This window comes from Ambystoma mexicanum, chromosome 2q (assembly GCF_040938575.1).
Source record: "Ambystoma mexicanum isolate Mex_15411 chromosome 2q, UKY_AmexF1_1, whole genome shotgun sequence".
NCBI lineage: Eukaryota > Metazoa > Chordata > Amphibia > Caudata > Ambystomatidae > Ambystoma > Ambystoma mexicanum.
The window spans coordinates 1,043,444,920-1,043,472,365 of record NC_090924.1 but is presented as its reverse complement, the minus strand read 5'-3'; the positions used below and the strand labels follow the sequence as shown (position 1 = coordinate 1,043,472,365).

General features: G+C 44.2%; 1 protein-coding gene across 1 annotated transcript in view; it reads left to right on the top strand.

Annotated features, from left to right (window-relative positions):
• ITGA8 (integrin subunit alpha 8) overlaps positions 1-27,446 on the top strand; it is a 791,003-nt gene that overhangs the window by 166,538 nt on the left and 597,019 nt on the right. Inside the window, exon 5 of the mRNA XM_069648404.1 lies at positions 13,302-13,363. Coding sequence (XP_069504505.1) covers positions 13,302-13,363 — 62 coding nt within the window. The remainder of the gene's footprint in view (positions 1-13,301; positions 13,364-27,446) is intronic.

Sequence of the window (27,446 nt, the reverse complement as noted above, 5' to 3'; positions counted from 1 at the left end):
ACACCCCCGGATGAACCCCAGGCTGCGAATGGCTTTCATGCCCTGCCAGACATGGCCTTTAATGGCCCACAGCCCCGGCTGAGGCCAACGCTTTGCTCGGGGCTGCCTTAGCTCGGACTGGGGGGCCGTTAATGGCCATGTCCGTCCTCCTGACAGGGCATGAAAGCCATATTTTGTGACACAGTTTTTCTTCTTTTTAAATGTATCCATTATCTTGTGTACAATTAACATGGCCCCTTATACGTTTGTTCTCAGTATTGACCACCCTGCTAGCAGGATTAAAAGTAAATCAGACTGGCAGATTTGTTCTGTGTAGCTGCCAGCTTGACAGAAGAAAAGAGCATATGATAACAACATTGAGAATATGTGCATTGTCTTACACATGTTGTTTGAAGTGACACATTAGGCTTGATGAATATATGATATCAGTTCACCATACTTTTCGATAAAATGAAAGCAATAATCCTGGCTCTAGGAGAATGAACCAGGGAGGCTAACTCTCAGGCATGTTGTCCTGTTATCCAAAATGAAAAAAACCTAAAGTCTCTAATTCACTCATCTGGCTGGGAGCTCCTGTAGAATGTTCTCAGCCACTGACTTAAACATTCCAAGATATTTTGATACATTTGCTCCATTTTGAAACTACCGTTACTTTTCTAGTTGACCTGAGGTACTCTGTTGATTTACCGTCCATGTGTTCTCCACATTTTTCGTACACTCTTTTATGTGGGACATGTCACTAATTGTGGAGGTCATGATGTCTGTTCACTAGACCTCATTTTCATATGTTGTGACATTCTGGACTTTCAGTAATGGGCAAACCCATCTACAATACAATCAACACCTTGTTTTGACCAGGAAATATAGTGTAACAGTAATTACTTCATGTGTATTGTGAGAAAGGCTCAACTGTAATTAGTCACTCATGTCTGCAGGTCCACCTTGGATTGGGATCTTGTCTGAAATGTTATCATAAAAGACATGCTGATACATAAATACATTATTAGACATTCATGGAAACAGAGAGAGGCGAACAGGGATAGATAAACAGATATTCATTTGGGAAATGATTAATGGATAGATGGTTGGGTGGATGGATGAAAGGGCAATAGACAGGCACACACAGTAAATCTAAATGATCAATAGATAGCTAGATAGACACAAACAGACATATTACACTGCCACGATAGTGGATGTGTAGTTATGGTTAAGTTGCTGTTTCCATAGGAAGAGCACTTTTACGGCAGCTTATAACTTCGCTCCCCCTGGACGAATCCTCACCAAACTTTGCAAAAAAAGTATATGACCCACTCTGAATTATTTTGCAAAGTTTGGTGAGGTTTGGTCCAGGGGGGACAAAGTTATAGGGGGGTCCCAAAATTTCTTTTTTTCCCATAGACATAATGGGAAAAAACTTTGCTCACGCCTACAGCCCAAACCGCTGGACGGATTTACACCAAATGTGCGGCAGGAGCAGCGGCTTGGTCTCAAAAGCGTGCTTTCTTTTATTTGGTGTAAATCCGTCCATTCGTTTCTTTTTAAATGACCAAAATGTAAAGCAAAAAAATTAGTGATATCTATGTCCGCTGCGCGGACTCACTTCCCTGTTCGGTCGGCGGACTGGCCTCTGATTGGCTATGCTGTCCGCGGACTGGCCTCCGATTGGCCAGAAAAATTTGCAGACTTTTGCGTAGTCCACGAACACCGGGACGCGTCCGCTGATTGGATGGTGAGAAAATGTGAAATGCGTCTGGTTTCTTGAAACGCCCGCCATCTTGGATTTGCAGACTTTTTTGAGGTCCGCGAACAGCGCGATGAAAACTTTTAAAAAAAAGCAGCATTTCACTTGTCAAACTCGACAAACAATCTCTAGGGAGGTGGGGGGGATGAGGATTCGATTGGATATGGCCATAAGAAGCCAAAAAACGGGTTGTTTCACCCCCCGAAGGTCCGCAAACACTCTGGATGTCCTGAGACAGTCCTGTGGTGTTCGCGGACACTTCAGATGTCCTAGGACATCTGTACCTATTTCTGCATTACAGGGTTGGGGAAAAGCAGTTTTTGGATGACTTATAACATTTGCACCACTCTATGAAACTGCATGTAATTTTGCACTTTTATTCTAGAACTAATCCTGAATGGTTTTTTAAATTTTATGGGGATTCTGTCAAGAGGGGGCAAAATTAGAGGGGGGGTCCCAAAATATTGTAAAGGCATATAAATGTGGTGCCATTTGACGAATCTGCACAACATTTGGCAAAACGATTTTGTATCTAGATATAAATGGTTTTCTAAAGTTTGGTGGGATTTTCTCAAGACGGGGCGAAATTATAGGGGGGTCTCAACATTTGTTGATGGCTTATAACTTTGTTGCTATTTGACGAATGCGGACAAAAGTTTTGAGAAAGATTATAGACCAAACCTTCAATGTTTGTGTAACGACTGAATGGATTTTGGCAAGTGTGGGCTAACTTATTTGACTATTGTATGTACCTAAATTTCGGGCAAACTCGTGAGGAGCATTGGCAAGGACATTAAAGCATGGTTTTGCAAATGTGCCCGTGTTTTATTTTTTGACAAGTGTAATAATGTAGGTACAAAAAATAGTCACATACCTTTGGTGACTGAGGTATAGCCTGTGGCCGTGGGCAGTAGCCAGATTGTCTGGGTTATGGCATAAGGTTATTGCACGGACAATCTGGCTACTATCCATGACCGCTAGGGACGAAAAATGGTGTTAAAGTGGTTACGTCTACCTGGGACCGGCTATGTGGTAAAGATATACGAAGGTAGGATAGGTTTGAAAGGGAAAACAAGTGCGTGTGGTAATATGTTCATAGGGTTTTGCGGGCTGCCATGGCAAGGGAAGAGGGACTGTGTATGGAGCCCCGCCTTCTCTTTCCATGTTGGCTGTCTTGGAAAAGGAGTTTCCTTCCTACAGCGCGACGTCCCGCTGTAGGAACAATAATCCTTCCTTCTTACAGCAGGACGCCACAAGCGTCCCGCTATAGGAAGAAAAATCTATGTTTTAGCACCCTGGGTTCCCGCTTTGGGAACCAGGGGTGCTAATGGCCTTTATCCCCCATTTCAGGGGCTGCAATGGACGATAATGGTCCGTAGCCCTCTTTATTTATTTATTTATTTATTTATTTATAACGCACCAATGCCCGCAGACATCAGACTGTGTGGTTACAGTATTTGTTGAGGAAGATGAGGTAGAGGAAGACAGCTTACTACTTGCTGAGAAAGGAATAACCTTTCTGAGAGCATTGCGGTCATTGGATTTGGTGTGGCGGCGCATGGAGGTGATCCCGTAGGAGTACTGTCCAGGTAGTCTGCGACTGAGTACAAAACTGCACTCAGTGCATTTCACTTTGGTAGCTTTAGCCTTTGGTACACTCCCAACAGTAGCAAAGAACTGGTACACCCATGATTCGATCTTGGTGCTAGAAGTAGGCACTTCCTTTACCTCATCTTCTTGGTCTTCTTCATTGTCTTTGAAAGTACTGTGCTTTTTTTTGTTGTGAAGGTCCTCCAGCTGGTCGTGGTGGTGGCTCTTGGGGATGAGGGATGGCAATAACTGATGTCATTTTTAAGATAAATAGCAGTTTTGATAAAATTCTTCCAAGTATGTACTGTGTACTAGATTGGTAATGGATAATGAGTACGAAAAAGGTGTCAGAGGTGTGCAAGGGAAATTTTGAAGTTGAAAGTTCCTAGATCAGTAGAAAATGCAGTTCCGTACTGGCCACGAAGGACAGATCTTATCGTGAAGTGCAGACGGGTTCTCAGACACGTCATCATGCCGCGCGCCAGCGTATGGTCATGTGGCACTGTCCGGAAGGTCTGCAATGAAGTCAGATGTTCGTAGATATCTACGGATGCAAAACTAGTTGAAATAGTTGCAAAAAGTGTAAAGAAGTGTTAACAATGATTCTAGAAGGTGGGAAATGGCAGAGTTTTAACGTGACACTTTGTAAATTGGACACAAATATTGTTATATTTGGTAAGTATGATATTAGTAAGTTGTAGGAAAATAGCATGCACTGGTAAAAACCCATGAAATTCACTGAAAAACTTTGTTAAAGGGATGTTGTGGTTAATTGCACTAATAAAAACCTATGAAAGTCAGTAAAAAAACGTTGTTAAAAGGATGTTATGGTTACAAGTAAAATCGAAAACCCCCTGAAATTCGCCAGTTATTGTAAGCTAAGCAACCATAACTGGCGCCACCACCGTGGACTGCTAAGACTAACACCCAGGACATCAAAGATGACATCACAAATATCATTGATGACCTCACTAATGACATCACATGTGCATTTACTTTTCATACAAGGGGTTGTGAATGTAATGTTGGCAAAAAAGTATCAGGGATTATCGGGAGATGTGTAATAAATTACATACTTCATCACGCAATGTAGCATTCTAAAGAACATTCCATTTCAGTGTTCTTTCTAGTACAGGAACCTACTCATACAGAAATGTAGGTATTGGTAATTTTCCAAAGTTATATAATAAAATGGTGAATGCTTCTCTATCAGACTTTTCCGTACTGTGAAACATGTACTAAGTAGCAAATAATTCATCACTTACTACATATTTCTACTAATACACACAAAACATAAATAGACTACAATGCATACAAATATGGGGCTTATGTATGGAGAGTAAAGTAAGCAAACAAGAGGCAGTACCATTAGCAATTGTGTATAATCTACACGATTGTATTCATGCACAAAAATGATTGCTGTGTTTCAGGCCTGCTTCGACCCCTATATATGTACATCATAAGATGCGATTCAATTCTAAGAAAAGTAGTGTAAGAACATGTGAGTATAGCAATATCTGTAAATGTAATTCCTTTAGAAAGTTAAGTTTCCGACTGTCAGTAAATAAACCCACCTGGCCTAGATATGGCAGTGAACAAAAAAGAAGGGGCTAGACATGTGATGTCATCAGTGATGTCATCAATGCTATTTGTGATGTCATCTTTGATGTCCTGGGTGTTAGTCTTAGCAGTGCACGCTAGTGGCGCGAGTTATGGTTGCTTATCTTACCATAACTGGTGAACTGCTTTGCATACACCCCTACACCCCCTCCCCTGCTGACTGTCATGAAGACCCATTCAGGAAAGCAGTCTAAACACGTGGATCTACCCACGACAACTTACTCAACAATCTTACATGTTGAGATACTATGGACCCTCCCTCCCTCAAATGAATGAACTTTCTTTACTGCTCATTGTCTAATGTGAATGTCTTCAACCACAAGGTATTGCTGCAGTGTTGTGAAATGACCCTGAATCATTGATGGCCACGTCTTGTTTCTTTCTGCTTGATGTATGCGGCGTAAATGGCTTCAGGTCCCATCGAGAGAAAGCTTCATGAGACTGGAAGGCAGCCTGGGATTCTTGTCTCAGCAGAGGGTTGCCGAGCCCCACCTCCCATTAAGAGTAACACCACTCTGCACACTGCCCTCTGCCTGGCCCTTTTCTGCTGGTGGCCTGAGTGTACTGTTTTTGAAGCCGAATCGCAGGGTAATTTGCCTGGCAGGTCTGCACATGTAAGCACCATCTGCTTGCCAGCCACTCACAGTAGGCAATGATTTATGGGCAGGGTTTAGAGGCAGTACAGCTCCAACTGATCAAAGACCTTTTTATTCTGCTTGTGAGATTATTGAAGAAATTATTAAACGTTTGAGCCTGTCAGATAGCAAAGCCAGTAGAACACTCGCTTTGACATCCATGCAGAGCCTGCCGATGCATGTTCGACTCCCGGCAGGGCCAAACTCAGCCTTTCATCCTTCCGAGGTCCATAAAGGAGCACCACACACCGTTGGTAATAATAAGCAGCGCTCAGATGCCTGAGGGTTCGTAGCGCTATATAAAAAAAAAGAAAATAAATGCAAACTTAAGGCCACATGGAGGGTTAGCGGCATGGTCATATTGTGCCAGAGGCCTGTGCTTCTATGGTTCTTGACAGAACAGGGCAGTGGAAAGGAGTGGTTAAAATCTTTAGGAAAGGAGTAGCTCACATCTTTAGTGTAGAGCCCATCTAATGGCAACATTGGAAAGGAGAAATCTGCCTTATGAGATGTGATATACAAATTTTAAATAGAGGGATGAGGGTCCCGATTTAGTGATAAAACAGTGTAATGTTAGGCCACGTAGCTCCTGAAGATATTGTGGGGTTCTCCATTCACATGAACTTGTTGGTAAACACTAGGACAGCACACTCTTTCTCATTAAAGCTTCTAAAAACTAAAGACAGTGGTTTGCCAAGAGCATCACTCTAAGAGGGCGATTGTTGATAGGAAGCAGCTGCTGTGCTGTCAGGACGTGGTCGTCTGTAACTTCAGACCCAAGAGCCTAAAAAGAATACGGCTATCGTGAAGTAGGACTCGGTCCAAAGGAGTGGTTTACACATGGCGAGAAGGACCAACGACCGTGCAGAGAAGCGAGGTGAGGAAGAAGCCCCCAGAGCCTTGTTGTCATTACCTATTGTCTGACTTCAGGTGATGCAGGGAGGTGGGAGGGCCCACAGCCGGTCTGTCCCTTCACCATCAGTGCCAGTCCACCCACAGAAACTTGGGTATACAAAGAATTACAGTTAAAGGTAGAGAAGAAAACACATTCTTGGCTTTGACTTAAAATTGGCCTCAACCGGCCTGTTATTATTAACATTAAAGGGTCAAGTTAATAGGAAAATCTCCCTTTAGAAGAGCACACATGCCACCAATATGGTACCCACCAGGCTCAGTACTCATTATTTAATTAATATGTTCATGTTTGCTTGATGGGTCAAACAATAGCAGGCAATGCAATAGAAATTTACGGACCTAACTTGGTTCTGCTTTTCTTGACAGATCAAACCATAGTAGATGGCACAATAGGAGTTTACGGAACCCAGATAAAAGTTTTACTTTTCTTTTCAGTTCTGGTCGCTCAATGTACATCCCTCCTGCAGGTGGCAAAAGAAGAACTTACCAACTCCAGAGAACTTGGTCTCATAAACTGCCTCAACTGATATGACAATAAAACTCACCATCTCCCAATACCTCCCAATCATGATGGGTGCTAGCAGGCCAAGGAGCATCCCACGTCCATTAAGATCTTGGTGGTGCACGGTAGACTCTCAAACACCTTGGCTAGTGTGAGACAATTATGGCAACACGTCCGGCCATGCTATGCTTCAGAGTGAATCTCTTATGCTCTTGTGAGGGCGGGTCTGTGTAGAAGGCTGTTTGGTGCCCCGTCCTATGCACAAGTCCAACAAGCATTACATCCTGGGTGCAAAGGGTGACAGAAATTGTAGAGGGGTTTGTAGGGAAGAGCATTTCATGTGAATTAAGGATTTTAACCAAGCGCCTGGAGGACTTTTTCTACGGAACATGAAAAAGAGGAACTCTATTTGTGGCGACCATGGGACCTTATCCTGAAAATAATAAATGCCTGCACTGCAGCCCTACATCAGCTGTGCAATCAGGAGAGGCCGAGAGGTTAAAGCTTGAGATCAACTCTGAGCCTGTGCATAGTGGAGGTGCCATCATGCTGAAAGAATCACTGACCTGGAATTATGCCAAACTGTCAGATATGCCTGGGATGGGTCCCTTACTCTGGAGAGCGATGAAGTCCTCCCTTTAGTGTCTCGGAAAAGCGAGTGCTATATATCCCCAATGATATTACTATCGATGACTGCATTTCCAGGCATAATACTAGTAGTATTTCACAGGACATCGCTTGGTCCTTGCTTCTTCTCTGCTCAAGGATGGATAAATGGCTGTTCAGTTTTACATGGAAAAATAACACACAGATCTAATTTAAAGTTTATCTCTGGGCCTAGACTACTTTTCAAAGTTGCAGCTTGATTCCTGATCGCAGGGGATCTGTGGAGAGGACTGCACAGGCAATGTACGGGGACAGAAGTGCAGAAATCCACGGTTCAGTACCTGGAGGCCTCAGCACTACAACACTTGCAGCTCGGCTGGCCTTAACCAGTAGAGAACATGTTTCTAGTTTAGATAGGTTTAGGCAATGATCATATGTCACACATGCTTCAGAAAGGGACAATACTCCATGAGGGTATGGTCTGGAATACAACAATGCTTGAGAGGAACGGTTTCTGATGCAAAATTGGATGGACGATTGCTAATTCCTTTGAGGTATGCGTACACACAGAAACAGGACCTGAACTGCAAGCTTCATTTCGGGATAATAAGTTGCCTCTTTATGGATCCCGGCTTGGCAATGCTACATTCAAACTTGCAAGAAAGTCCGGCACCCATGAATGGGCAATTAACGGGGTATTCTGGCCCCCCTGGACCCGGTAATTGTCCTTTCGCGGGTGCCGGAGCCGGTAGATCCCCATTCCCATTTGCGCCCCATAGGGCTCAATGGGAATGGGGATGCCTGTAGCACCGGTACCGTTCATAACGGTGCCGGTGCTACAGGCACACTGTGCTCACGGGTGCATTTCATTCCGCCAGGTCATACCTGGCGGAATGAAAGGCACCCCGCGAGCACAACTTGGAGTTTGCCGGTCCGGATACAATGGTACCGGCAAGCCTACTGGTACTGTTGTATCCGGACCGGCAGGCTCGTAATGAGGCCCAAAGTTCTTTATGGATACCTGTGTGAAACACCAGATCATGCTGGTTTTTGGGGTGCAAACAGCTGTAAGTTGTTCTTTATGGATGCCTTCGTGTGTCACCAGATCATGCTGTTTTTTGGGGTGTAAATAGGTCTAAGTTCTTTATGGATAGCTGTGTGAAACACCAGAGCATGCTGGTTGTTGGGGTGTAAACAGTTCTCAGTTTTCTCTTTATGGATACCTTTGTGTGTCACCAGATCATGCTGCGTTTTGGGGTGTACATGGCTGTAAGTTCTTTTTGGGCAGCTGTGGGAAACACCAGAGCATGCTGGTTGTTGGGGTGTAAACAGTTCTCAGTTTTCTCTTTATGGATACCTTTGTGTGTCACCAGATCATGCTGTGTTTTGGGGTGTAAATGGCTGCAAGTTCTTTATGGGTAGCTGTGGGAAACACCAGATCATGCTGGTTTTTGGGCTGTAAATACTTGTAAGTTGTCTCTTTATGGATACCTTTGTGTGTCACCAGATCATGCTGTGTTTTGGGGTGTACATGGCTGCAAGTTCTTTATGGGTAGCTGTGGGAAACACCAGATCATGCTGGTTTTTGGGCTGTAAATACTTGTAAGTTGTCTCTTTATGGATACCTTTGTGTGTCACCAGATCATGCTGTGTTTTGGGGTGTACATGGCTGTAAGTTCTTTATGGGTCGCTGTGTGAAACACCAGATCATGCTGGTTGTTGGGGTGTAAACAGTTCTCAGTTTTCTCTTTATGGATACCTTTGTGTGTCCCCAGATCATGCTGTGTTTTGGGGTGTAAATGGCTGCAAGCTCTTTATGGGTCGCTGTGGGAAACACCAGATCATGCTGGTTTTTGGGCTGTAAATACTTGTAAGTTGTCTCTTTATGGATACCTTTGTGTGTCACCAGATCATGCTGTGTTTTGGGGTGTACATGGCTGTAAGTTCTTTATGGGTAGCTGTGTGAAACACCAGATCATGCTGGTTGTTGGGGTGTAAACAGTTCTCAGTTTTCTCTTTATGGATACCTTTGTGTGTCACCAGATCATGCTGTGTTTTGGGGTGTACATGGCTGTAAGTTCTTTATGGGTAGCTGTGTGAAACACCAGATCATGCTGGTTGTTGGGGTGTAAACAGTTCTCAGTTTTCTCTTTATGGATACCTTTGTGTGTCACCAGATCATGCTGTGTTTTGGGGTGTAAATGGCTGCAAGTTCTTTATGGGTAGCTGTGGGAAACACCAGATCATGCTGGTTTTTGGGCTGTAAATACTTGTAAGTTGTCTCTTTATGGATACCTTTGTGTGTCACCAGATCATGCTGTGTTTTGGGGTGTACATGGCTGCAAGTTCTTTATGGGTAGCTGTGGGAAACACCAGATCATGCTGGTTTTTGGGCTGTAAATACTTGTAAGTTGTCTCTTTATGGATACCTTTGTGTGTCACCAGATCATGCTGTGTTTTGGGGTGTACATGGCTGTAAGTTCTTTATGGGTAGCTGTGTGAAACACCAGATCATGCTGGTTGTTGGGGTGTAAACAGTTCTCAGTTTTCTCTTTATGGATACCTTTGTGTGTCACCAGATCATGCTGTGTTTTGGGGTGTAAATGGCTGCAAGCTCTTTATGGGTAGCTGTGGGAAACACCAGATCATGCTGGTTTTTGGGCTGTAAATACTTGTAAGTTGTCTCTTTATGGATACCTTTGTGTGTCACCAGATCATGCTGTGTTTTGGGGTGTACATGGCTGTAAGTTCTTTATGGGTAGCTGTGTGAAACACCAGATCATGCTGGTTGTTGGGGTGTAAACAGTTCTCAGTTTTCTCTTTATGGATACCTTTGTGTGTCACCAGATCATGCTGTGTTTTGGGGTGTACATGGCTGTAAGTTCTTTATGGGTAGCTGTGTGAAACACCAGATCATGCTGGTTGTTGGGGTGTTAACAGTTCTCAGTTTTCTCTTTATGGATACCTTCGTGTGTCACCAGATCATGCTGTGTTTTGGGGTGTAAATGGCTGCAAGCTCTTTATGGGTAGCTGTGGGAAACACCAGATCATGCTGGTTTTTGGGCTGTAAATAGTTGTAAGTTGTCTCTTTATGGATACCTTCGTGTGTCACCAGATCATGCTGTTTTTTGGGGTGTAAGTAGGTGTAAGTACTTTATGGATACATGTGGCAAACAACATAAACACAAAGTCCAGTTGATTATTTCTCTAAAGCATACACCTTCTCTGCAACGTGAGAACAGTCTACCTGAATTGTGGGGCTGAGGGAAACCAGTTGGCCACCCACCCAGTGCAAATGCAAATGCTGCAAACTTACAAAAAGAAGCACCAAATGTGATTTGGCCTTCAAAGTTCCATGGAAGAAAAAACCTTGAAAAATTGCAACTATTCAATGGTAGTGTATGCAATATGGTGTCCCTGTAAGTTGTTATATTAAGGGAAAACAGAAAGGAAATTACAGAATAGGATCACAGAGCAGAAGAGCTGTTTGAGTAATAACATCACTGTTGCACCATTAGTAGATCATTTTATGCAGCTGCACCATATGCCTGAAGACTTAATATGCACCATGATTTATAAACTCCCTAGAAGTGGAGGTGTCAATAGAGATCGAGAGACACTGTTGAGAAAAGAACAAGAATTAATCTTCTTAATTCGAAGTAACAGTGAGGGTGTCAATGAAAATACTGAGTGGTCCAGACTTAATTGTTCGAGCACAATGAAACATTTCTCCTGATTTCATTTGGTGCGTTATGCGCTCGGCGTACCCAGCAAATTCATGTAGGGAGCATCCTGCTGCTCAGCGATATAACTCAATACGCATGTTTGTTCTGGATGTATGAGCACTGCCAAGAAAAGCTGCTTTTTAGTTCGGAACTAGGTCATGGGCTAGGCTTCTGATCTGACCTGTGACAGATGAAACTAACAGGGACACCTTTGTACTGACGTTTTGTGCGGACATCATTTGATTGGAGATGGTAGCTCTCAAGGGTACATTGGAGCCTGCTGCAAAAGAGGATCAATGCTGCCATGAAAGCAGGAGCCACAGGGTCCTTGCTGTTTGTTGATGTAGGGCGTCCCTGTGCCGCATCCAATACACATCAAGAGGATGAGGATAATAATGCAGGGAATTGAGTGGTACACATGGAAATCCACTTTCCAGCGAGGACACTTTTTCAAGGCCTGTCTTCGTCCTTTGGCGAAATGTTATTAGATTTGTCTCAATTGCGGGTAATCAATGTCATGATAGCATGATGATGGATATAGAAATCTTGAGGGTTCTGATTTCAACTAAGAGGTAATGAAAGAATGTGCGGTGTGGCACAGAAGGATGGTGCACAGAAGGATGGTGCTCTGAGAATGTTTCCTACTTGGAAATTCTGCCTTGCACCACGGGCTCATTACTAATTCAGCTGTTTCCAATTTGCTAGAAGCGAGAATTGGGCACATACCAGCCTCAATAGTAATACTGGGTTCCTGCTTGCAGCCTCTATTCAATCACAGTCTCACACTAAAGGGCGACAGGCTTCCTTTATTTGCTGGGATTTCAGTAAACTGGCCCTTAAAGACCCCTCCTAACCTTTTGCTCCCAACCTATATTCACCTTGCACACAATCTAATCTTGATTGAGCCACTCTGGGTGATCCTTCCAAAGTTTGCGTGTGAGCAGTTAAAGGGAAGACCGTGTAAAGAGCCAGGCGTTCCCAGAGCCTGCTCGAGCAACATCTTGACTCTATCACTAAGCCACTGATTACTTGGTGTTACTAACTATTCTCTTTGGCAATCTTCTTCCGATAGTCTTCCCTGTTACCTATGCACAATATACCTTATTTACTTCTGCAATCCTGATCAAGCATCGACTGAAGCTGGATGGACATGCACCCAAGCTATCATCACACAAGCCAACCTTCTTTGCGCATCCTTGTTTGTCGCACCTGCACCCTCTTGATCCCACCTCTTATGTCCCACTCTTCCCGCCATGTATTATTGTCTGGATGCCTCGACTGAGTGCACAATACACCAACTTAAGACAAGCCCTGCTTCCCTGAGAACACTATGGTGGTAGTTGTGACCAAATCTTCATAACACAAACAAATCCACAATTATATCCATCATATAATATAACATTTAGTTTTTTGGTAGTTGATATTCTGTTTGCTATCGTTTACCAGTTGAAAATACAAATCAGTATTGAATCATTTTAAATACAAATATAGATTTATGGGTTGAAAATAATAATAATTGTTGACATTATGGGTGATGATTGTTGACATTATGGGTGATTTTAAATATAGATTTCGAAATGATAACTGTTAACTTTTGCAATTAATGGTAACTATTTTTTCCTTTGCTTTTATACTATGGCATTATTCTTTTAAAGTATTGATACAGGTAGCTCTGTTTTGCATCTGTGCAAAGGGAGTCTCTCAGGGGGGAGTAAATAATTAATTTATTTAAATGCGTTTCTTGTTTCCCAAACCTCATAGTGTTCAAAGCGCTTCTTGCTACAGAATCATGAATGCTCTGCTGTTTATGTTGCATGCAGCACGCGGTCACTGACGACTGCGAAGGCAGGAGTGAACCACATTCTTATTATGGAACATCCACACTGGCAATCTCTTCTGTACCAGATCCTGAAGAAATTTCCCTTGGCTTCCATATCTCACTGCTCTGTCTTCTGTGCTTATTGCAGGCAACCCCGACCCCGAAGGGCAAGGATTCTGCCAAGCTGGCTTCAGTCTGGATTTTAACAAGGTGAGATTTTATGACCATAAACCAGTGGTCGAAGTGAGCGGGAGCGGTTGGGAGCGGTACTCCTATACTTTTTTAAATTAAGTTTGATTGTTCCTATACTTTTATTTGAAAAAGAAACCGTTCCGGAATGGAAGAAGTTGAAACTTGCACTTTCAGTGCACTGCACTGAACGTTCCCTTAAAAAGCAGGTGCATGTGTTTGGGAGTTTGCCTTGTGTTCGGAAGGCAGCGTGGTGATGGGGTTTGTTGTGAGTGGGTGCAGGCCAGCTGGGAACATAGTTCCACTACTTTTTTTTCTACACTTTGACCACTGCCATAAACATTCAACATAAACCTTATTATTGACTAACAGCACTATGCAGTGTTTACCTAATAGTATTCACGGAAATACAGGCATTTTTAATATGTTTCCTGTAAAAGGATGCTGGATGTTCAAAGTATTGATTCTTGTATTAAAATAAAACCCTATGAACATCACCATTGCAGGATCGCATACATTATAGGGTAAAACTTGGGATGAGCACTATATTTACAAGAATATTTTTCGGAAAAGAAAACCAATGGTCGGGATTCCACATTTCCATTCCCACCCTCATGCAGTCGATGGGTGTGGTGGGCAAGCTCTATAGGGAATTCTTAGTGGGGCAACGCAGAGCAAGTGGGAGTACCCTCCATAATGGGCAATGGGAGATAAAAACATAAGAACGACCTACATTCGTTAAAAGGGTGTTGAAGAAAAAGAGAGTCAAGTCTCCCCTATAGATGCAGGATACAGAACAATCTGGTGTTGAAAGTGTTTTGCAAGTCACTTAGGAGTTCTGTGACCAAAAGCAGGAACAAGGCTCATGCCCAGTTCCTTTGGAAGGTCATGGCACTTTGACGTCACTTTGCAATATTCTTTTTACATACATAGCGGCAGTCATTTTCTACACAAGTGTAGTGTAAAAGGAATCTCCGCTTTGCTTTCCTCCTCTGTCTCGGGAGAGCACTTCATTTTACGTCTGCATGAGATTTTCATGCAACCGTAAAACAAATGGATTCCAGTGGAATACGCTTCACGTCAACACCTGCTAATGAGGAGGTGGATTCCATTGCAATCCAGTATAAAACACTGTCTGCAAAGTGTATTTGCAGGCTGTGTTTTATTTCTCCCAAAGCAGAGAGTAAAAGTAAAGAGTTAAGGCGATTTTGCCATCATTTACTCTCACAGGTGGACTGGGAACCAAATGAGGCCCTGGAAATCATTTTGAAAGTGGTCCCATATGGTGGGCAGTCATAATTTCGAAAAAAAAATGTCGACAGACAAAAATGTCGACAAAAAAATGTCGAAAAAAAATGTCGACTTTCGTTTTTTTTAATTATATATTTATTTTAGGGGTTCGGGAGTTAAAAAAAAAGGGAAAAATTAAAAAAAAAAAAATTTAAAAAAAATGCATTGAAAAAAAAAGTCGACATTTTTTTTTCGACATTTCTTTTTCGAAATTTTGACTTTCGACATTTTTGTTGTCGAAATTATCACTATAAACCGTCCCATATTACACATTTTTCGCAAGCCCAAGCCTTTTCCTACGAGAAAAAATGGAAATTAAATAGGTTCCCACACAAAAGGGGGCCAAGGTGCAGTGGCCTACCGGGAACCTCCATAGTTCCCCATAGGCCAGTCCACCCCTGTTTACACTTTCCTTTTACACTCCGCTTTGAGAGTGTTGAAAATTGCATGCAGGGTGCCAACAACAAGGGCAAGTATTGGTGGTCCCCAGCGTGCAGTTATCATTTTTTAAGAACTGTAAACTGCATCCCGGGACCAACAAACGTTTGCACTCACCTGTGGTTGGATCCTCTCCATACAATTTTAAACATTTGCAAAGTGTAAGGTACTGTCCATCTTGTCAAAAAAGAAATACTGGAAAACAATGAAAGGTGCAGTGAGCAAAAAGCGATGGCTGCAACTCTCAAAGTGGGAAAAAACCACAGAACAGGTTTTCATGCCACGTTCTTTCTGGAGAGGAGTGCCTGTTACCTTTTTGAAAAATGTTTGCAAGGAACTTGGGGTTAGTCACCCTGAGTTACCTGGGGGAACCCAGACGTGGACTCCCTGCTCACTGTGCTCAGAGAGGCACAGCTCCACCTCACTGATGAGGCCCAATAAGGCTGAAACATGTGTATGGGGTTGCTGTTGGTACTCTTGTTCAGAAGGGAATTGCCATAGCATTTCGGTGCTGGACTGCCCATGTGGGCAGGACAAAGACTGATATGCAAATGGATATTTTCCATCTGTGAAAGGTACAGTGAGCAAAAAGCGATGGCTGAGGACTCTAAAAGTGGGAAAAATCCACAGAACAGGTCATCATGCTGTATTCTTTCTGGAGAGGGGCGCCTGCTACCTTTAAAAAAAATAAATACTGCCTTTAAATTGCACTTTGCAGGCTGCATTTATTAACGGATTCCCATGGAATCTACCTGCTCTTCAGTAGGTGCTAAATCAAGGCAGAATCCATAGGAATCCATTCATTTGATACCTGCATGAAAATCCCCAATGCAGGTGTAAAATGAATTGCACTGACAAGATGGAGGTGGTAAGCATGGCAGAGCTCCTATCTCACCTCCACTCTGTGCCCATTTTCCGCCTTGCCTGCTGCAAATGGGGTGGAGAAGGAAATGGAGGCATGAAAGCATTACGCCTTGATTGTAATCAAGATGTTGCAAACAAATATTCTAAGCAGTTTATTGAAAATACATTTTAAAGCCAACCTTGTGGTACAGCATAAGTGGAAACAGGCAGACAGATTCAGACTTTCTCGTACTGAACTTAAACATTGCACAAAACTTAAACGTTGCACAAAATAAACATAGGATTGAAATACCTCTTTCCTTATCAACTGACTACTGTGACTTGACAAAGAAAATTCGTACAAATGAAAGGAATCTTGAAAGCTACAGCCGGAATTCTGAGATGTCTGCCTTTTTAACTGTGGGCAGTCTCTAGCAACAGACAACTGTAATGAACGTAGTGATGTAAATTTCTTTTTACAGGTTTATAGGTTTACTAATTAAGAGTGGGGATATATCGCGCCAGGTGTTTCAGAGTGACACCTCACAGAGTGCAAGAGCAAAGCTTGAGTTGACCGGGGTGTCACTTTGGAACCCAAGGTTATAGTAACCCTGTTGCTGACATGAGCCCAGCCTATGTTGTGTGTGATCCAATCTGTGTTAGTCCCTTCACTGTTGCCATGGACCAGCAGCACAGGGAATGGATAAGGAAGGTATGAGAGCTGGATAGGCAACCTGGAAAAACCACATTGGGTCCTGGAACCCTTCCTCCTCTTCCTCTGTGGGCACCTTGTGTACCCATGCAGCTCACTGGAGACCTGGAAAGTAGAGACACATCTGTGTTTCTCTGGTATCAGGTCAAGCCATTGGAATATGACTTCCATATGCCACTGGGGTAATGACACAGCAGGAGGGTACAGCATTTGGACACATCCTTAATCATATAACAGGAACATTAGGCTTAGGCCTTTTCAGGGATAGTGCAGGCTTCCATGCGTTACAGTAAGGATGGATTATCTTGAAACATACCTTTAGTGAGAAATGACATCAGACACCGCGAGAGTTGTCAATGGCAATTAGCCTTCATTGACGACAAACAATGCACATTAGCAGTATCGGAAGCGTCTGTGGTTATTGAAGGCCACGCGCTTTCCACAACGCTCGGACGTGCGGAGGAGGTATCTCAGTGAGGGCTTCACACACCACATCTGTAGTCGTGACTCACGGAGACCCCTTATCCTGCAAATGAGGACATTTAATGACTGCTGTTATTATTTTTGACTTCATGTTGGCGCAGTCGGTGGCGGCTGCAGGACCGAGCGCTTCTTTCAGCTCCTTAAACCATTTCCTGTTCACCAGTAGGGAACTCAGTGTGAGAGTTCTCAGCAGCATTGGGATGAGGAACCTTCAGAAGCCTCCAGCACTGAGGACCTCAGTGGCAATGGATAGAAGAAGCTGCATCATTGTGGAAAGAGTGGAAACTCAGGTTGCATGGGCACTTCAACTCTATCAGACTATCGATGCCCAGATATAGGACAACCAACAGCCAAAGCTTCGGTTTATGAGCGCCCTTATATACCAAGCTGGTACAGACCTTACTGGCAAGGGATTAGGAAGCATTTCTGAAAATGCCACCGAACAGGCACAATCTTTCCCATGTTGGCTATGTGCTGGCAACTAGGTGCTTGCACATATCTGGGAAGATAGTTCTTCAAGTTAAGCGCTGGCCCAACCGCAACCTGCAGGATACAGGCTTGAATCTCGACAGGGTTGACTCAGCTCGTTGTCCTACCTAGGATGATAGCTTGTTTACCACTAAAGTTGCATTAATAATGCTATTATTACAGGGATCAGGCTCCAAGCGCTTCAAAACATGATATTACTCTAAGATAAATCAATTGCGAACTATGTGGGGTGAGCAGTGAGGCGCCCAAGACAGTGCTCACACCAAAGACATGTGTTGCATGCGGGCATGGCCATCTCTGTGATCACAGCATGCATGCATGTGCTGCCTTCCACTGCATTTATAGTCCCACAGCACAGATTTCAGGGAATTGTTTCCACACCGTGATTCACACTTAAATTTTCAACATTTAGGGCCCGATTCATGGAATTTCTTGCACGGTTCAAAGTGACTTTGCGCTGGCGACAGAGTGTATCCGCTGGGAGCCCCAACCCAGAACTTGGTGTCAAACATAGACAGACGCTTTTGCAAAGTCCTTGGTTGCACATATAAACTTGGAAAACTGATCGGAGACAACAATATTATTATTTTTAGGTGGAAACCTCTTGGCCAGTGTGTTTCCCTCAGGAATTAACCACTAAAATTAGCTGTGCGGACGTCAAAATTTCAAAGCTCCATTGTAGTAATTGTTATAAATGAGGCTTTTGTTTTCGTAACGAATAGTTATGTTTTTATAGCTAGTTCATAAAGATGACGTATGTAAAATGATTCTTCTGTAATGTGTAATTATATAAATGTAAGTTTTGCTTACATGATTTATTGTACCAATGTTGTTTAGTGCAAAAATAATTGGAAGCAACATGTGCAGTCTGGTTGTAAGACATTAATAACTCAAGAGTGCATTGTTAAAATTAGACTTAAAATAATACTACCGAGATCCCAGAAGATACGATATCATTGTGTTTCCCTTCAGGAAGCCGAGTGGGGCCCATGCACGCAGGGTGGCGGCGGCAGAATGTGGGGTGCCAAGTGCATATCCCCTGATTAAGTGCAGCGGATGTACCTGACTGCAGGTGCCAGGCCCGCACAGCCAGTCCTTCCACACACCTTGAGCCTCATTACAAGTTTGGCTGTAGCCTTGCCGGTAAAACCGGCAGGCTGCCGCAAAACTTGCACATTTTTCCGGCACACGTGAATGGGCAATTACCGGGTCCTTATGGCCCTGCCAGACCCGGTAATTGCTCATTCGCGGGCGCCGGAATGAAATGCTCCCCATCCCCATTTTAGCCCCACAGGGCTCAATGGGAATGGGGAGGTCGGATGCACGGCCGCCATTCAGAATGGTGCCGGTGCATCCGACATGCTCTGTTCGCGGGTGCCAGTACGCCCGCTAGGTCAGAGCACCCTTTTGCAGAACACGTAGTTTGCCGGTCCGGTAACAACGGTACTGGCAACCTTACCGGGTACCATTGTTACCGGACTGGCAAACTCATAATGAGGCTCACAGTATTGTATTTTAGTTGTAATTTATATAGCGCTTTTTACCATTATTACAGTCTCTTCTGACAATTTGGCACATCTCCCGTCCTCACACTTTTATAAGATGGGCTGCTGTTGGGGACTTAGTCATTCGATACCTACCTTTTATTTGGACATAAATGCACAGGTGCAATTTTCCCACTCGTGTCATTACTTTTCAACACAGACTACTGTCTTCCAAATGGCATTCATCCTCAAAACGCTCAGAGGCCATACCAATGGCAGCAGGCACTACACATACCACCTATCATAAGGAGGAAAGCCCTCTACCAATATGTGGTGTGCATTGGCAGTGATGGGCCTTAAAGTGTTTGTGATTGTTAAAGGGATTCTTACATTTCCAGCTTAGTTTCAGACATAGAAATGTGCATTTTTATTTCAAGGTACGTCATCAGTGCAGGCAGGGGTTTGAAAAGACCGCTGTCTGCATTGCGAATTCCCCTAAGCCTGACCTGTGAGAGGGATCACAGGTGCAGGGCGAAGAGAAGCAGCCTCTGCTGCAACCCTGAGCACATCCCTTTATCAATCAGAGATGCACTCAGTGTGCAGCGGACATGTAGGCGGTATGCACATTGCGCCGGTGGAGAGAATCTGCACATGCAAAGGCATTTTTTTGACTGGGCAAAATCAGCTTTGGGAATCACCTTGCTTGCAGAATACAAAGATTTTTTCCACTTTCAAACACAATCAGCAATCACAAGCAAAAAAAACAACTTTTGTGAATTGAGCCCTTATATGTACTCATAACATAGAACATTAACTGCAATTTACTATCTTATTGGCCTCTTCTCAACCAATCAGAATGTTGAGACGGCAGTCAGTAACTACTGGTATTGACTGCATTCTGAACATTCAGACTCTAAAAGCAGACAGGGAAGCCACAATGCAAATTCCTGGGTTTCTTTCAACAAGACCGTCCTTTCTGGGAGGACCTTTTTTTTCTCTGCAAGATCCTATTCAACACACCAGGGAGAAAGCCAAAACACAGCGATATGCTTTTACTTTCTTATAGATAAACCATTTACTTTTACATGACGCGCAGTTCATGATCATGTTAACTCTTCTCGAGTTCAAGGAAGTTTATAATTAAAATACTTAACTTATGAAGACAAACTTGCTATTTAAACACTACAGAATTAAACCACATTTAATTTGCTCATTGCTTTTTTCTATTTACTTTATTTACTATTGAAGGGACATTTTTACTTTGCCAGCAAAACTCTAGAACATTTATTGATACTACCATTATTCTGTGCTAATAGCCTTATAGACCTCTGGAGGGGGCATTATCGCTTGGAATAATGACCCTTTCCCAATTTATGGCCCTCAGTGACCAGTTACTTGTTTTATTGCAGTGTGTGGTGTTGTCAAGGGGAACCAGCTTCATAATTCTGCCTCCACTCTGTGAAGTGCACGCCAAGCCCTGCCTTGTACAGCTGGACACAGGCAGGAAGTGTTCACTATCTTGGAGAAGGCAAACAGCTCTAAAATGACAATATCCAGGATTACACAGATCTGGACAGGAAGTAGCTCCTGGATGAGGTCAAGCAGGAAGAATGCTCCGTGAATCCACAGGACAATGGGAATAGAATATCCAGCACCCAAGGACTGTGCCAGCAAAGGTTTGAGCAGCAGAGTCCAGCCCTTTGACTGATAACGTGTCCAACATATGTGGGAACTTAAGCCAAAACATGGCATGTATAGCAGCCATTCGCAAACATGAAAATAGTTTTGTCGGGGGGAATTCTGCCGGGGTCGGCCGGGCCGTCCGCAGACCTCCGGGCAGGGCCCCAACTCCTCCCGTATATCCCAGATGAGATAGAGTATGAGACACACACAAGAAGCAAGGTGACTCTGCTGTTTATTAAACAAAAACGGCAGGGATGGGTCAAGGATCGTACGCGTCCGTCCTGACACACACACAATCGTGGGGCTCGCAGGCCCTTTTTACCTTAGTATGACGCGCTACTTGCGTCACCTTAGAAAGTTAGCAAAAAACCTATTGCCACTCTTAATTGGTTGCTCGAGTGGTAGGGTTAGTATAGCATACGTATACAGAACAATATTAGTGGACAAGGGTGAGTCAGGTGATATATCTGGGTTGTCCCTACAATTAGATACATGAGAATTGTTACATGAAGACTACTGATGATTGGTCAATGTTAATGGCGTCAGTGATAAGAGCCCCATGTTCTGATTGGTGCGCCCGTGAGCTTCCCAGCTTGGGACTATCGCTGTTCCCAGCTCTCGGTGTACCTGTCATTTGCAACAATGTTTCACTATGGGTACGTGCAGACAATGTGAGGACATATTCATGAGCTGGAAGGCCGACTACTCCCACTGTCGCAGATGTCCATTGAGCCTTTTAAGTGTGTCTGCCTGTGTCTTGTACCAAGGGATCCAGACGCCTTCTTTCTCCTGGACTTGGCATCCTGTCAGGTTCGGCTTGGTCACGTGAGGTGGGACCGTGTTTGAGGCAGACTTTTGCACAATTAATATTGTTTTTCTACTGTGTGCCTGGTTTAATTTTGCAGGTGTGACTTTAACGTTGGTGCTCGGCGTGCGAGGTTGCAACATCGTGCCCTTGATGGTCTGCTTTCGGAATGTGGGTTTGCAACATTGCGACCTTGGCTGTCTGCTCTCGCCGGGCTCATTCTGCAGGATCAGCAACCTGACTCTTGTTCTTTTAACGTCCATGGGAGCTCTTGCTTGCGGCCTACTTAGGCCTGGTGTATAGGTGGAACCGTTTGGTGCACAGGCGCTTTAGGTTATAGTATCATATTGTCTTATGACCAGTATCGTGTCTTCGTTATATTTCTCATTATGGTACCTGGGTTTAAGAGAAGCGTAAGCAAGCTCTTTAGATGAGTTCATGATGCGTCTTGCGTTTCTGCATTTTGAGAGCCTATTGTGGAAAATAATAAAGATGCACGTCCGTGAGTATGTCTGTCGCCTACGTCATAGCACTGAGTATATTCTTCGTGTAGATTGGTGCGGGAGTGTCCAGTGTGTATATTTGCACAGGTGTGCTGACCGTTGGCTAGGTCGTCATGGCATCTCTAACGACGTGTTGGTTTTAGTCTAGTTGATCCGTGCCGCAGGTGTCAGCATGGGCAGGGCGTGCTGTTGGGCAGGCAGATGGACACATCCGTATGTTCCTGTACCAGGGTATTTGGTCGTCTGGTAGATGGGCAAACTCTTCTCGTGGCGGGTGCCTGGGCCGTGATCCTTTAGGCCAGGCGCGAGAGGGGAGGGACGGGAGCCTGTTTTTCCATTCTCCCACTTCAGTCCCCCCTCTGGTTGACTTGTCGACCACAAACATATCCTTTTCGTTATCTCCTCTTACTCTCCATATTTTAGTTATTCCTCCTAGATGTCCATAGTGGTTAACATGATCTTCGAATGACCAATACATATATTCACAGGTTCCTCCAGGAGTACAGTATACCCATTTCCCTATGTAACTCCTGGGGTTTCTTGGGTTCTCGATCTTCACTGAGGGTGGGTCCAGATGGTTGGTGATGATCTGGTTTCGCAGCTTCTCCCTCTCTTGTATTATTATGCCTGTGTGTTGGCCGTCATCTGGTGGCATCAAGGGGTGCATACCGACCATTTCAAGCAACTCGTCGGTGGTGCGTGCCTTCCGGGCCTTCCAAAATCTTATTATGATCAGCGTAGCTCCAGCCAAAATAGTACAACCAACTATAATTTTTAGTCCATCTGACAGCCAAGATGGCATCCATGACCATAATAGCGAAAACCAGCTCTCATCCTTTTTCACACCTTTACTTTCATCCATCATTTTGGAGTGCATCTGGGCCAATTGTGAAACTGCTTCTGTCAGTGTACCGTTGTCAGCATCGTTGGCAGGAATGAACGTGCAGCATGATTGTCCTATCTTTGCGCATACTCCTCCTTCCATGGCTGTGAGGAGGTCCAATACATATCTGTTCTGGAGTGCTACCATCCTTACAGCTCGCAGCTCCTCTTTTATTGCGTTGAATCCATTTACTGTAGAATTGATGGTCATCATTAGTTCCCATCTAGTTATCTGAAGCCATTTTGCGTTTGCGTAAGCCTGCAGTCCCGGATGGATTATTGAGGAGAAGAACATTGCTGCTCTGCTGAATAGTCTGTGTTCTGGCGGAATTGAAGTGAGGGCCGTTTCCGACCTTCCCCATAGGTAATTTCCAGTCAGAGGTTCTCCTTGTCTTTTCCTTCTATTTAGGACGGTATTATTGCCGTTGGTCCTGTTCCCTTGCTCCTCCTGAGGTGGTGCAGATCTCTTCTTTCTCTTGTCCCCTTCATCCATTTTGGGAAAGTGCGCCACATTCACATGCTTCTTGGGTACCACTAGTGATGGTACATTGACGTGCACCATCGTGCATACACCATTCCACAGAGGGGGCAGTGTGTGGTATGCCTTTTCTCCACAGGCCCAGTAATGGTCCATTATTACTGCTGTTCCTGCTCCCCCCTCAGGTAACTCCATCACGCTGGCACAATTGGTGTTGTATCCTACGTCCACTTCTCCTTTATGTTGGTAGCATACCTTAGGCGCAGTCAGCGGCAGTATTGTTATTGGGTCTTCATCCGTCTCTATCCATGTGAGCATGGGTACGTACTTGATCCAAGTCGTCCAACATCTGTGGTTGTGTGCCTCGATAGTTGAGATAGTTTCCTTTGTCACCATGTTGCTTCCAATCACTCCTATCTCCCAATTGTTATCCAAGTAAACCTTCCCCGTTATCGTCACCAGTGGCCTCTCCCAGCATCCTAGTTTACCAGGAACTTCAGTGGCATACCAATCACATGGTAAATACTGCAGTGTTACTTTCTTTGTTTCCCCTTTTGCAGGACCACTTGTTATGTATCTGAATGCTTCAGCATGTAAACTGCTCTTGTGGTAACTCAAATAAGTCTTGAGGAAGTTGTTTTCGTATGGGTATGAATCTCGTGTTTTCCACACCATATGCACCACTGTCCCTTGAAATCTTCCTTTCGTTTGGAACAGTGCCAAGTATATTATGCATCGTGCTGTCTTTTCATCTATTTCTGTGGCAACAAATGTTCGGGAAGCGCTCATGGCGTATGGTATTAATGAGCAAACGTAGCAGCTGTCTTCTGTTGTCTGCTTACCAATGCGGGTCATGTGTTGGTACCATATGTTGTTTGAGACGTGTGCTGAATCTTGGATATGATTATCAATACCTTTATTATCTGAGTATGTGCTGCGTTGAACTCTATTTTGCTTGTGTATAATTTTACTAGTATCACCTGACGTAACACCTGTTGCAGCTGGGGATGGGGGTGTATTAGGTTTGGGTACAGCAATAATATTGATAGCACAGCTGTACTGCCATACAGAGGCAGCCAAGAACCCGGTGATCATCAAAATCCCTATTATTTTTATTACATATGCTAATTTCACCAGCATTTTTGCTCTTACCTTGCTGCGGTCCGGCAGCGTATTCTTGCGACGTTAAAGTTGCCCGCCTGAAAATTCTCAATACGCTGGTTATTAAATGTTAGTTGTTGTTGTTTAAGCTCTCCCTATCAGGTAGTCATTCAGTGCCCAGGCGAAGAGTTGTTCCCATGCCAATCTAAGCGATCTATCTCTTAGGGCAGGCAAGTATGGGTGGAGGTGGGGCATTGAGTATTCTATGGCCAAGAGGAATGCTGTGTAGTACACACGTACCCTTTTCATTTTCAGGTACGTTGGCCTTTTTATTTCATATACAAATTGGTGCGACAATTCTTCTGGGTAGTAATCGTCTGGGGGTACCATCTACTCCTGGGCAGTGAATTTGTTAGTTATCTATTTTCTTAGCAGTACAATAATACGCAGTTCCTGCATGTGCGAGAGAAAAGAAAAGAAAGCATTCAAGTGTTTACATGTGTACTTGTGCAATACAATGTCCTTTAGTTCAGTTTTTACTCGTAGTGGGGGTAGGGGTCAATGGGCAGGGGGTTTGGGCTCAACTGGCGGAAGTATTTTTACTCTTTGAGCGTGTGACCATGGGGTGGGCAGTATGGGGATCACCCTTTTCTTCTTTAGTTATTGTCTCTGGGGAATCTGGGGAGTGACAGGGTATGGGAACACTTGGGTCGTTGGCTGTGATAGAACTCTCTTCCTCCGTCGGCGATGTTGTTGTTGTTCTTCCAACGGACCTGTCGGTGGCGCTGGGGCGGGTCTGGAGTTTGTAGATCTTTACATCGTGTAGGTGATTCCAGGCACGCTTATCCTGTAGCTTTACTGCTCTCGTTGATACCTCCTCTACTAGATGGGGGCCAGTAAATCGCGGACTGTTCCACTTCCTATTGAAATTGCGAAGTAGTACGTGGTCACCTTTAGCAACTTTACACAGTCTTTCTTTTTCCAATTCTTTATCCGCGTCTTCTTGTTGATTGCTGTTAGACCCGCCCCGTGTGCGCACGAGCTGTTGAGACACAAACACTACACTAGTAATCAAAGAAGACACATATTGGTACATTTCATCACCAAGAACACTCGCTGTACTTTTGTGGTCGGTAAATGCTCTTGATGTTGGCGTTAGGGGAAGGCGCATTTGACGTCCGGTAACCACCTCGTGAGGGGTGAGGTGGTGGTCGGACCCTGGTCTATTCCTTAGCTCAAATAGGGCTAATGGAAGGCAATATAACCAACTCTTCTTTGTTGTTTGCTGTATCTTTGCGATTGCCTCCTTTAATAGGCCATTCAGGCGTTCACATACACCGTTGGCCTGTGGGTGGTATGCACATGCAAATTTATGCTTTATGTTCAGCAAGGATGTGATGTGCTGGAACATTTCGTTTGCGAAATGTGGGCCATTGTCTGACCTTAACACCTCGCACACTCCCCATCTTGGGAAGACCTCCCTCACTAGGAATTTAGCTGCTCTAAATGCATCTGGGTCTGAACAGGGCCCTGCTTCAATCCACCTAGAGAATGGGCATACTACTACGATCATATACCTATTTCCTTGACATATGTTGATCATATCAACATAGTCAATATGGAGATGCCGGAAAGGTCCCTCTGGCCAGGGTATAGTACCTCTTACCACCTTTAGAGTATGGCCGGCCGTAAACTGTTGACATGTGAGACAATTACTGATAAAGTTTGACACATGAGAATTTAGCTCGGGGCAGAACCAGTCTTCCCTAATTCGTGCTGCAATTACTTCCTTGCCTGTGTGGGCTGGATGATGTAGTTGGCTCAGGGCAGTGTCCAAAAGTGCCAATGGTATTACAACTTTTCCAGTGCCACCCTGGCGCCATAGTGCGTCAGTTGGTGACATTGTGCATCCTCTTTTTACCCATATTTCTTTTTCGGCCATTGGTGCAGCCGCTTGTAGCTCCATAATCTGCGTGGCTGGGAGATGGGTGTACCCTTCTCTTATCAACATCTCCTTAGCCATTCCCCTCCCTCTCCCTCTCTGTGACTCTGGGGGGTTCCATATCTCACCAAAGTATGCAGCATACTTCGCTTGTGCGTCTGCTGCTGCATTGCCCTTCGAGACGTGGTCTTCACCATTGGTGTGTGCGGTGCATTTTACTAAAGCTAATTCTTGGGGGTCATTTATTACTTCAATTAGTTCAGCCAATAAGAGAGCATGTTGCACTGGAGTGCCATCAGCTCTCCTAAACCCTCTTCTTCTCCATTTCGACAGCCCTGAGTGGACAGTGGATGTAACATATGCGCTGTCGGAGTATATGGTCACTCGTTTGTCAAAGCTTTCCTTCAACGCCAAGATCAGTGCAACTAGTTCCGCTGCTTGAGCGGAGAAATGCTGTGGTAATTGTACACATTTTATTGCCACACACACCGGTACCTCCATCATTTTTACCACTGCTGCCCCAGTTCTCCTTATACCATCCCCTTGATCGATAGTTGATGACCCATCAATAAATAAGAGCTCACCACCCTCCAGTGCGTTTTCTTCAACCTTTCTAGTACATGAGTACATTTCAGTTATTTCCGTACAGTCATGGGCATAATCTCCCTCCTCAATTACTTCTGCTATGAACCTTGCAGGGTTGACCGTGCTACATCTAACAATTGATAGTTCAGCTCTTGATAAAATGATCTCATAACCTGATGCTCTTTGCGTGGTTAGGGTGGACTTAGGTTTATTCAATATCGCAAATAGTGCATGTTCCACAAACAGTGTAGTTGGGCACCCCATGGTGATTGCTGATGCCTTTTCCACTGCAAAAGCAGCTGCGGCGAGACCTTGTTCGCAAGGGAAGTGACCTAACCTCACAGGATCTAGGTGGCCGCTGTAAAATGCTACTGGTTTGTAGCCCA